At 24.2% G+C, this 13,133-nt stretch overlaps 1 protein-coding gene across 1 annotated transcript in view; it reads left to right on the top strand.

The window, feature by feature from the left end:
* LOC136985683 (adenylate cyclase type 1-like) overlaps positions 1 to 13,133 on the top strand; it is a 100,963-nt gene that overhangs the window by 11,125 nt on the left and 76,705 nt on the right. Inside the window, exon 2 of the mRNA XM_067283011.1 lies at positions 11,511 to 11,660. Coding sequence (XP_067139112.1) covers positions 11,511 to 11,660 — 150 coding nt within the window. The remainder of the gene's footprint in view (positions 1 to 11,510; positions 11,661 to 13,133) is intronic.

The raw sequence follows: 13,133 nt of genomic DNA, 5'->3' as shown, positions 1-13,133 counted from the left end.
ATAAATAAGTAAAAAATATATTTTATAAAATTAGTTACAGAAGTGAATTTATAAAAGAATAGTTTTAAAAAATATTTATAGTAATGAACTAATAAAGAATATTTTATAAAATTAATTATGAATTTATAAGAGAATAGTTTAGAAAATTAATTAAAACAGTGAATTTATAAAAGAATATTTTACAAAACTAGCTATGTTAATAATGGGAGAATGTTATCAGTTTAAAAACTTTGTATGAAAATGAATATATTAATATTTTACTTCAATTCGCTTGTTGTAAGATAAGAATACAAAATGTATTTATTTATTTATTTATTATACATTTTATGGCACTGTCTGTAGACAAAAGATCACCATGACAGCACCCTCCTAAAACAATATAAATTAAGAATAATTTCATTCTCTTTCTTATTGTCAAATATTCTCCTGTTTGTTTATCAAATATTGTCTAGTACAATAGTTGATAAATAAAACAAAATTAAAAATATTATAGATTAGATTCTAAAATATATTTTTTCTAGTAAAAATACTTTCTTTTTATTTATAACTAATTTTAAAATATTTTAAAATTTTATCATACTAGCTATCATTTACATAGATCATAGATAGAGACTTGGCTTTAGTACAAGCTTGAGACATTTTATATTAAGACATTCGTTTTTAGTAATTTAGTTCAGTTCTATATTGCTAAATAAACTTAAAAGTTATAGTTTTTATTAATATTTTTAACTGGAACATCTGTTGCTTCAGTGTTTGATTACATATATATTAACTTATCACGAGAACTTATATCCATTTTAATCGATATATTTCATTCTATAGTGACATGTTGAATGGCCAATATTGATTATTTTTATCTTTTTTTCAGTTAATAAAATTCTGTAGAATAAAATATAAACTTAATCACGATCTAAAGCTCACGAAAGCTTGATTTAATTATAATTTTAAACATGAGGTAGTTCATCCAGTATTTCTTGTTTAACCCACATTTACTTGTCTTCATAATTTAATATTAGTTCATAGTTTAAAATATATTTTATGTAGTCTACTTAAGATACTATTAAGTCTCATATAAATTATTTAACTATTTAAGGTTATTTTTTTAAAAATTCTATTTAAAGTGATGTCATATCCGTTACTGAATTGATCCTCAACAAAGGTCTGTACTATTATTAAGAGGAGGCTGTTATTGTTGGATATGGAATTGCAAGAAGAGGCTATTCTACAGAGAGGTTTTTTCTAAAAAAAGTAATGGACTAATGCTGAAAACAGGATAATTTTAAGTAATACTTTAATAAAACAGTAATGGATGTTTATTATAAAAGTTCTATTACTTTATAACTGTAATTAAAGTATTAAATTTTGCTTTAAAAAATAATAAAATAAATGGACTATTGCGTTATCCTATTTGACATTGAAAGCATTTTATGGAAATGTGCCAAGTTTGAGATGTGGAGTAGGTCACTAACTTACATTTATGGTGCGATATTTATTAATAACCATCAGTATTTTAATACACACCACTAACTTGTCCTATTTTATTACATTTTTCAAAAACTTATGATTAAGGGAATGTTTCATTCCCTGAACCATTAAAACCAAGTAGTTTTATGGAAATTTTTATTCTAAAATAAGCCAAAACAAATTTTTATTTGGTGAAATATTTACGGAATTTTATGTTTATTCAAATTTTTTTTCTTTTTTCCTTTTTCTTTTAATGTAATAAAAGTGTATCGTTAGAGACACCACCGCTTAATAGTCGTGGGTTGAGGCGATTCATCACGAACCTCCCGCACACCCCCGCATTTTTTGAACCATTAGAAACGTCTTCCCCCTTCTTTAACTTGTACGCTTGATTATTTTAAATATAAAAACCGGTAATATTTTTGAAGAAAGTGTTGGGAATAATAAGCGCAAAGGGGGTTCCCGATGCTCATTTCCTACGGCGATAGTTTCAGTTGAATGGATTTGCATAAAGATAATAAATTATTTTTTTTTAAATTTTTTTTTCACGGAATAAATTACAAAGACCAAAATAAAAGTATAAATTCAAAATGCAACAGTACAGTACTTTATTCTTAATTTTCTATTCTATCACAATAATAAATTGAACGGGAATTCGTTATCTAAATATAAACATAATTTACGAAAACTAAATATAAAATGTTCGATTAACCTTCAATACGTTAACAGAATTCTTCGTATTTATTTTGTTATTTTAAAACTTAAATTATAAATATTCAAAAATTTTCAGTTATTACTAAATCTTTATTTATTTTCTTAATTTCGCTTTAATTTTACTCCAATGTATAATATCGTTCTTTTATTTTTATTTTTTTTTTAATTTTTAGAATAAAATTTCTATTTATATACACGTGTTGATGTTGCGTGTACTCTATAACTAAAATTTTATTATTTAAATTTTTAACAAGTTAAACTTTTATTCTTTGAGAAGCATTAAAGTTACTACAAATACGCAGTGAATTGATAATGTGTCGATAAATAACATTCAAATGCAAAGAGTTCAGTTTTAAAAAGTGTTTTATTAAACCATTTAATCATGTTTCCAAAAGGAATTGGGTCAGACCAACTTTGGTGAGTCCGTACTCACTTCTTTTTCTGGAAATGAAACATATTCTAACATTTTTTTTGAAAACACTAAGTGGGTTTGTACCTACTTAGTGACGGTTTCAGGGATGGTTCAGACCCACTAAACTGATTCGAACCACATCCTATTAATATTTTTAGAATTATGAAACTTATTATAACATTCCTTTAAAATATTCTCACTTTCTTCGTTAGTGATAGTTTTCAAAGGAATGGGTTCGGATCCACTAAATCAGCCCGAACCAACTCCTTAAACATCAGTTTAACACCAATTAATTAATATTATCAATATGTAAAAATGAAAATTAATATTAAAATTCCCAAATTTGAAGAAGGGATTTTTTTTTTAATTGATAAATTCCTTGTCGGAAGTTCTGTTATAACCAACAAATGACATGCATTTTCAAAGAAAAAATGGCTTTCACCATCCGGAAGATGCGTATTGATGCAATCATCCTGTCATGTGGCAATTGATCCCGGCATGTGATGGTAATTACGAATGACATGGCATCTACTAAATAATCTGATATAATAGACCATTATTGGCTTCGATATGACCGCTTCATTAGGTTGCATTGTTTCTTCTGCAACATCTTTCATTTCTCACATTATCATAATATATACAGTTTATGACGTTTACAGATGTTCTCTGCAACTTGTTTATCGAATATGTCATTTATTAATTGGTTAATATAAATAGAATATGAAAATATTGTAGTGATTTCATTCAGATAATCGTTTATCAGAAATATTTATTAATAATTTCTTGAGGAATTGCAAAATTAAGTGTATTTTTTAAGAGAAAGCTAAAAATAACACCCAAATTAACTCGAATGCTGTGTTTTTATTGATTACATAACGTAGTATTTTATTGTTTATATATAGCTAGGAGTTAAATTTTTCTGTAGGAACCTTTAGCGTTTCATTTTATTTTAAGAAATTTAAATGCAGAAAATGTTTAGATAAGTTTTTAGATAAGCAACTAATGACACAAGAAGTAATTACTGAAAAAATAAATACGACTAGAAAGCGCTAAATAGGGGAAACCTTGACAGGAGATTGTTAAAGCGGAGTTTCACTGTATAAGTATATAGTTTCGTTAATGCGTAAGAACAGAAGTTATTTGAATTTGATCAAATTTGAAGCGAAATTACTTCATTTTTGGCATAACGTATAAGTGATAAGATACTTTAATAATTTTTAAAAGAAATAATATGATTACAATGCCAAACTTTATAGCGATTCTTGTCGACTATCATTTCATTAGTTTATAACGAGATAAAGTTTATTATTATTATTATTATTATTTACACATTGAATTAACCAAATTTTGTTTAATTGTAGAATCTAAAGTATATATTGCATCAACATGTCCAAAATTAATTAGAAAATTATGTTTAAATAGGATAATTTAGACCGTTTACAGTCTAACAGTCTAGAATTAAGAATAAATTCATAAACTGTATGGTATACACGTATGTGTAGAACAGGAGGATCCGGATTCGATTTCCTTTGCAATTTTTATTGTGTTTTAAATTATTTTTGCCGTTTATGCATAAATATGTATAAATTTATAGATTGTATGTAAATGCCATAAAAATACGCACGAATTAATAGATTTATGAAGTATACATGTGTAAAACAGGAATGTTTGGGTTCGATTTCCTTTGCGATTTTTATTAGGCCCTACATTTTAAAAAATAATAATATTATTTTATCAATTGTTATTTAATTTATACAATTATTTAACCAATAATTATTAGTAACACTTGCAATTATATTATAACTAATATATAAATATTATTCATTACTAAACTTTTAAAATAATTCTTAGAAAATTTAAATTATATTTATATTATTTTTGCACATTATTTAATAAATGATATAGTATATTGTTAAATAAGTAAATATTGAAAAATATGTCAACTTTGTAAGTGTTAACATTAATAATTAAATATAAAAAGAAATTTATTTTATAAAGTTTTAATCAACGTTAAAGAAAGAAAATTACTAAAAAAAAGTTAAAAATTTATTAGAAAATGTAAATTTTTAAATAATTTTATATACTTTTTTAATATTAAACTCAACTTTTAACAATTTTTAGTTATTAAAAGCAATTTTTTAAAAATTCATTAATTTTATACATTTTTAAAAAAATATTTGGTTTTATAATTAAAATATTAAATAAAATTATTAATAGTATTATTTTGAACTCTGTTAACTTAAATATTTTAAAGGGATTATTTTAAAAAATTTTATTTAATTTTTTTGGGGGAAATAAAGAAAAAAGAAAATTTATTTTATTAGATAATAAAGCAAAAATGAAATTATATTTTATTATTTTATCAAAATGAATCTTTATTATTCTAATCAATTATAATTGGTTAATTTTGTGAATTTAAAATTGTAAAATGCATTTAATTAATTTACAAATCAATACCTTCACATAAATGATTCATTTGAATATATGTTACGCCCATTTATTATGAATAGGAATTTGGTTTTAAAGAAAGAAAATTATCATGACAGATAATGGACTTAATTAATATTTAAATGTCATTTAAAAAAATAAATTATAGGCAAACTGTTGCTTCTTTGTTGTTTCCATTTTTTTTAATGCATTCAAAAACTATCTTACAGTTACATTTAATTCTTATTAATAGTATAATAATTAAAATGTATGATTTTTTTATAATTAAAGTAAATTGTAATAAAATACATTTAGTTAATTACAATTAATAATTGATTATTATTTCCTATCCAATAAATACATCAACATTTATGAATTTGATATGTTTAATGTAAGGTGCAATAGAAATGGTATATAAATTATAATTCAAATGTTATAAATAAGATTATGAAATAATTAAATAATATAAATAAATATAAATATTGATTTAATTAATTGAAATTAAGCATAATTTCTGAGGTGATACCTTGCACATTTTTATTTTAAGCTAAAAAAAAAAAAAAAAAAATATTTTGTAAAAGACAGTGTAAAGCACCCGTGTTTTTAAATTGTTTACTTACCAAAATTATAATAAATTATTTATTTATATCAAGAGTTTCTTTTTCTTAATTCTGTTTGCTTGAAGAAATTTATGCATATATTTTTAAAGGAATCAAGCAAAATCATAGAATTTTTGTTCCATGATTGGCTAACGAAACAATTTAGAGCTTATTTATGTGATAAAAATGTATATATAACTTGAATTTGACTGAAATCATAAGTCAATATACTTTGATATACGTCAAGACGTAAAATCGAAGTGGCTACCATCTTGCTTTCTTTGTAACTTTATACTGTATTTGCCTAGATATAACTCAAAATTTTAGAATATAGTTATATTAATATAGTGAATTTAAACCTTATCACATTAAAAATAATAAATATAAACAAAACTCTACAACTTTTTTATCTTTTATAATTAAAACTTGCTAAAAAATCTTACAAACAGACAGCGAATAAAACTAAGCGCATTTTTTAGGAAACAAATTAAATAAAATGTTATTTTAATTAATACCGCCTTGAATAATTTATAAAGTATACTTTAAAGATGGAAGAATACACGAAAATTTCAAGGATTATACATAATAAACAAAGGATAAGAGTAACTTTGCTCTTATATTGTTGTGCCGATTTTCAACAAAGTAAAAAATAAAAATAAAAAATAGGATTTTTAGATTATATAAAATTGAAGGATTATAAATAGCTATTAATATTTATTGATAGCTATTTATAATCCTTCAATTTTATAATAATTTAATTCTCTTTAATTAAGAAATTATGCTTTTAAACAAATCACATAGACTTATACAGGCATACAAGTTTAAAGAATAAGAAATTAATAAAGTATATTTATTAATAATTAACTTGTAAGAAGCTCAAAGATAATGAAATAGAATACATTATTAAAACTAATTTTTTAGTAAGGGCTGTTGGTAATAACCTAATTAAAAATTAAAAGAGTCGTGCAAAAGACTGTCCTGTTCCATTATATTTTTTATTATTCATGAGTTATTCATATTTTCTCATATAAAAATGATGATATTATGATACAGAGGTCAGTTACTTTTCTATTTTTCATAGTAGGCGTTATTTCTTATAGAAATGAACCCAAAATATAGTCGTTTGAAAGGTTGAAGTGTCTGGCAAAAATCCAGAATTCGTTCCTCAGGTGAAGAAGAAGAAAAAGATAAAGTTATTGAAATGGTAAAAGGAGAAAGAATAGAAATTTATTGAATATCAATACGAAGTATTATGATTTTTTACAGTTTGATAAAAGAAGAATCTGTTTGACTAGAGGCTTCATTATTTAATTCTTAATGCTTTTAACAATTTGCAAAATTAGTCTAACCCATCTCGATTTTTAAAAGAAAATTTTTATGTAAAGAAGAATAATAATGGTCTCTGTTCAATTTAATTTTTTTTTTTCAATTTAAAGTAAAATTGAAATTACAAACGATTTTCAATTAAAAAATTGAAGATAATTGAAGATTTTTATATTAAAAACTGAAAAAATGAAGTTTATTTTTTATAAATTTTCTAATATTTTAAATAGCTTAATGCGCGTTGTGGCTTTTCTATTCACACGCCTAATTTACTTTTCAGTTTTTTAATTTTTTTCTTTCTTATTTTAATAAATTTCTCAAAATTTTAATATAAAAAAAATAAAATTCCCGTACGTACTTTATAAACATTTAATTACTGAAAGAATTTGCGAAAAAAAAACGCATTTTGTAAACCACAAAATTGAAGAGTGATATTTAAAATACGCGGAAGTAGAAAAATAACTAAAAAAAATGTCTTATATAAAATGAGAAATTTTCGAATTGAGTAAAACATTTTTGATACTCTGTGTCAGAAAAAAATAATTAGGAAAAAAAGGAGAAGAAAATGTAGAAGAAGACTTGGAATATTTCATCGAACATCAAATGCTACTTTAAAAATAAATGTGGAAAAACAAACACGTCGTACTAACTTCTAAAGGAATTTTGCGAGCTGTTTACACTCTCAGAACCACTCTTTTTTTATATTTTTTTTTTTTTATTTCATCTCGTAACACGAAACTAACGAAAAACAAACAGTGTTTCAAGCTTCGGTTTTTCTTATGAATAAAATAGTGATAGAAGCAATTCACTAAGGGAATACTCTTCATTGTTATAGTGGTCTCGAGACGCATGCGTATTTAAGCCATATCTGAAAATTTTTGCTCTTCAATTCACTATTTGGTAGGCGAAAATGTCAACAGAGAGGAAAGGAATTCTCAGTAGACATCAAACGCTCTTTCTATACATAAGGAAATGAGTATTTACATAGTAGATATATCTATCTGCTTATGCGAATATTATTGAGAATGTATATGAATTTCGCCTTGTAGTATAATAAATTCTATTAAAATAAGCGAGAATATTATATTTTTGTGGTTATAAAACTGAAAAAAAGATATAGAATTTTGAAATTGCAATAACGAAGTGTAATGAAATAACAAACTAGAAAGGAGTATGTGTAAGAGATGATAAAAAAAAGTGGATAGAATGTATGGATGATGATAAAGAAGTGGAAGAGAATAATCAACCGAAAAATAGAATATATAGATGATGATGAAGTGTACTGTAGTGAAAAGAAGCGTAGTACATAGAATAATTAAGATAATGAATTAAAAACGAATAATCAACTTAAAAGTTTATGCGAAGATGATAACGAAATGGATGGAATTACCAATCAAATACTGGAATAAGTAGGCTATTATACATTTTACCATCAAAGAGAATGTATAGATGATAATAAAAAAACCCAGAATAATCAAGCAAAAAAAAAGATTATGTAGATGATAATAATGAGCTATATTAGTAAAATCAAGCAGTGGTAGAGTGTATAGGTAATAATAAGAATTGAATAGAATAATCAACCGAAAAGTAGAATATGAAGATGATAATGAAGAGGCGGAATGGAATCACAAACCAAAAAGTAGAATATGCAAGTGATAATAAAGATCTAAAATTGAAATAAGCAAAAAGCAAAATATATAGACGATAAATAACAAGTAGAAAAGAGAACTGGAATATATAAATGATGATAAAGAACTAGAATGGAGGAAGATGTTTAGATGACAATAAAAAGAATAAAAATAAAAGTTATAAATTATAATAATAAAATAGAATGAAATAATTATAATGCAAATGAAATCTTTTCTGTAAAAATAATGTAGATGTTATGTCTATAAGATACATTGTAATTATTTTTGTAATATTGTTGTTATACAATATACTTATTGTAGAACAAATACATTATTGTTGTTCATTCTACTTGTGTAGCTGTTATGTTTATTGTATTTACCACTTATCATATTGAGATTCGTTATATTGTACTGGATCTGTTTCCATGTGGGAATTATTAACATACTCCAGACTTATTTGTCGTTAACACATTGATGAAAGACGATCTCATCTTTTTTTAGTTCATCTTTTTAATTTTATAATCCAGAATCCGGATGGTTCATATATCCGAGATGCATTAAAAACAAGCTTCTAGCTTCTTTCCTTTCAGTTACTGAATATATTTATCATTAAAAGTTCATTAACAGGGGCAAAGGATAAATTTTAAAAAATTATAAATTCATAAATATATTTTTTACAACTATTTTAAACCCACGAGTTCTTTAGAAGAGGAGAACATGATTTGTTCTTCTTAAAGAATTTTACATTACATTGTTAAATTTAAAATAATTTTTTTGAACTTAATGAGGGAGGAAAAGGGTTTTAGCTATTTTCTTTAAAAATAATTTTATTTTTAACTTATTTAAGCTTTAAAATTCAAATATTGATCATCATCATCTTCATTATCATTCTAAAAATATTCTAACCATTTTATTCCTTACTAACCCACACAACATTAAAACAATTTTATCTTATAATCTTATAATGGATGAAAAACGGTTGAATATGATGATGAAAATGATGATAATGATGATGATGATTATACTATATGACTTCTATTGAGAATGTAGACATTATATGATTTGAGTAGAAGTAATTTAGCTGGAGGCTTTTCCTGTTTCTAAGGTTGATGACCTTTTTCTATCTTTTCTCTGACTATTGTGATATTTAAACTGATAGAATTAGTTAAAGTGACTGAGAAATGACAAAAATTTAATTAGTTAAATGGAGTTAAAAGACATATTCATAAGATATATTTTCTTCTATAGTTAGAGGATAATTAAGGATAATAACAAGTTATTATCTCAATTAGTTGAAGCAACTTACAAAATACCAACCAAATTAAACAAAGTAATAAATTTGATTAAAAAGAATTTTCCATTTGTAAAGAAAAAGATACAAAAAATTGATAAAATTACAAAAGCTGTAATGTAAAATTATCACAAATTAACAGTTAATTAGATTTTATTACTATTATTATTTTTTTAAATAATTAAGTATTAATAAGTGACTTTTTCTTAGATTAAAAGAGATCTTAATTGAATTAAAGTGAGGAATATGTTGTTTTCTCTTTCTAAATAAATAAACGTCATTAGTCTAATTATAATAAAAGGGATAAAAGTCAACTCTTAAAATAAATAAGATTAACTATTGGTAGGTTTATAATGTATTTAACTATTTTCCAGTCATAATTAAATTTAAAATATATTTTTCAATGCATTTTTAAAGAATATAGAGTTTTGAGACTATTCTTAAATATGTTTTTTCAGGAATAAAACGTTCTTTAATATATTCTGTATTATCCCTGTACAGGGTGTTCATAATTAAAGTTCACATTTCAGAAAGATATAACTGGGAAACTGATTAGCAGAATGACATTATATTGCACGCGGAGACTTCTGTGGTGATGGAATTTTATTTGAAAACAAAAATAAGTTAGTTACGAAAATTCCCGTTAGGGCGGTAATTGGCGCTGCCATACAGTAGTGGATAGCTCGAAATGTCTCAAAACTTACGATACACACGGCACACCGTATTGTTATGCAACAGCATGCTCGATATACTGGCTTTCAAAACTGAGTGCTGTGGTTGAACGTGCGATTTGGCGATTTCAGCATGTTGCCCACAATGGAGGCCAGCATATCGATCATGCTGTTGCGTAGCCACACAGTGTATCGTGTTTATCGTAAGCTTTAAGATGTTTTTAGTTATTTACTACGGTATCGCGGCGCTACTTACCGCTCTAGCCGACATTTTTGTAACTAACTTTTTGTTTTCAAATAAAATTCCATCACCGCGTAAGTCTTTGTGTGAAATATGACATTCGCTGATTAGTTTTCGAGTTATATCTTTTTGAAATGTGAACATTAATTATGAACAACCTGTAGATATCCTTGAAAGGATATTCTTGTATTTTTCTGGAGTACTTATTCCAGAACATATTCTCGAAAAACTACATTCAGTTGTTAATTTAAATAATTGTAGAAAATTTAATTAAAAATATAGAAATTAATTAAAATTATATATAAAGCAGAGCTTATATAAATTTTATGTTTTTTTTTGTGGTATTTAGCTCTTACTGATATATGAATTTTATTTCTCTGTTTTAATTATAATTCGAAGAATTTAGAACTCGAACATGATTAAAATTTACGTACTTTTTTGTCACTAATTTAATAAATTATTTCATAATTTTAATCATAAATATTATTTCCAACAGCGCATAAATACTCAGAACGATAATTATTATATATAAAAAAGAATTTTAATAAGAAATAAATGTCTTTTTTTTTTACTATTTGAAAGTAATTTTAAGAAATTGAAAAATATTTTTTTTTGATTTTTTTTAATGACAACTGGGAAATTTTTGCTTTAGAAATCCTTTATTTTTATTCTAATTTTTAATATTTTTATAAGCTTTTAGCAATTACTTTAAATTTCTTAATTCTGCTTTTTATTTTCAGTTGACATCCAACTGCCTGATATACGTATGTGTCAACATGGTTGGATTATTCGTGCATAACATTATGGAGCGTGCACAGAGGAAAGCATTTCTCGATACTAGAAATTGCATAAATGCCAGACTTGAAATGGAAGACGAAAACGAAAAATTGGTAATAATAATAATAATAATTCATATATTATTTATAAAAAAAATCAGCGTAAAAAGTCTAATTTGATCATTACTTCCCAATCTTTTTGCATGTGGACATTCCATATAGGACGATGAACGCATTTAAAAATTTTTTTCCGTTTTACTCAATGATACAAAGACCAAACTTCACGCAAATATTTTTTAAAAAGTAAATTCGCGTGTTTTAATTAGTGTAACTAAGTAAAAATGAAAAGGAAAATATAAATTTAACGGTTAAAACCTGCGAGATAAATGTTCTGTCAATATATTCTTGGTCAGTTAGAATGAAACTGGTAAAGTGCAGAGTGTGGCTACGGTATATGGAAAGTTGGTCTGAATCAATACAGAATTGGACAATTGATCCAACCGCTAGAAAACTCGAGTGTAGTAAGAAAAATACCAATATTGATTTTAAAATAAATAAAATTCGAAACTAATAAATAGACAGTTTCGGGATTGTTTTTGCTGTTTTAAAATTATTTTATATATATAAAACTTGTTGAAAAAAACATATTGAATCAAAATTGGAAAAGAATTCAATCAGTTTTCATAACAATTTTCTGTTTCTTTTCTTTTTTGCTTATAAACAACTGCGAAAAATGTGGATAAAATAAATTCTTTAAAAAAGTCTAAAAAAAAATATTTAAATTCTCTACACGTTTTTTAAATTGATGTTTATATATTTTAATTTAAAATATTTTTATATTGTAAGAAAAATTACGGAATTCACATAAAATATTTTCGATTTATTTTATTTATCTATCATTTTTACTGTATAAAAAGTCGGTAAATTTGTATATAAAATTACATAATTTAATTTTCTAAACCGTTCGTAATTTTTATAATAATTAAATTTGTTTTATTTAAAGAAAATCTTACTTTAAAGGAAAGCAATTTTTTTAAGTGGTAAGAATATATTTTTAGAAAAAACTTTTTTTTTTTATTTTTATATATATATATATTTTTTTTAGAAAGAACTATCTTCAAATATACTTTAATATATTCATAGGTAAACTGAATTATGAAAGTGGAACCTTTATCTTCTTATCATTTTCCATGTTATCTATTCACAATGCATAGCATCTTTGCTTGAATGATCTCTCTTTCTGCATCAAAAATTTCATCTCTCACGATTATTTTCTCAGAGATTTTTCTATCAATATAAAAATAATTGAGTATAACAATATTTTAATTGAAAAAAAATAAAATAAAATACGACTCTGCTTTAAATATAAACTCACTTAATAATATAGTCAAAGAGAAATTTAATGAGACGTAATGGAGCGATAAGTGTTTGCAGAAATACTCAAAAAAAATACACCCTAACCTCGAATTAACGCAACAGTTTGTTAATCTTTAAAGTTATTACTGAATTGAAGAATTTCAATAACAACAAACAGTCTAACCTCGGTTTAAAGCTACTTTTAATTCGCCTCTAGGAATGGCACTAGAT

The sequence above is a fragment of the Centruroides vittatus genome, unplaced genomic scaffold (assembly GCF_030686945.1).
Source record: "Centruroides vittatus isolate TY-2023 unplaced genomic scaffold, ASM3068694v2 contig_975, whole genome shotgun sequence".
Taxonomy (NCBI): domain Eukaryota; kingdom Metazoa; phylum Arthropoda; class Arachnida; order Scorpiones; family Buthidae; genus Centruroides; species Centruroides vittatus.
This window is presented reverse-complemented; position numbering and strand designations above follow the sequence as displayed.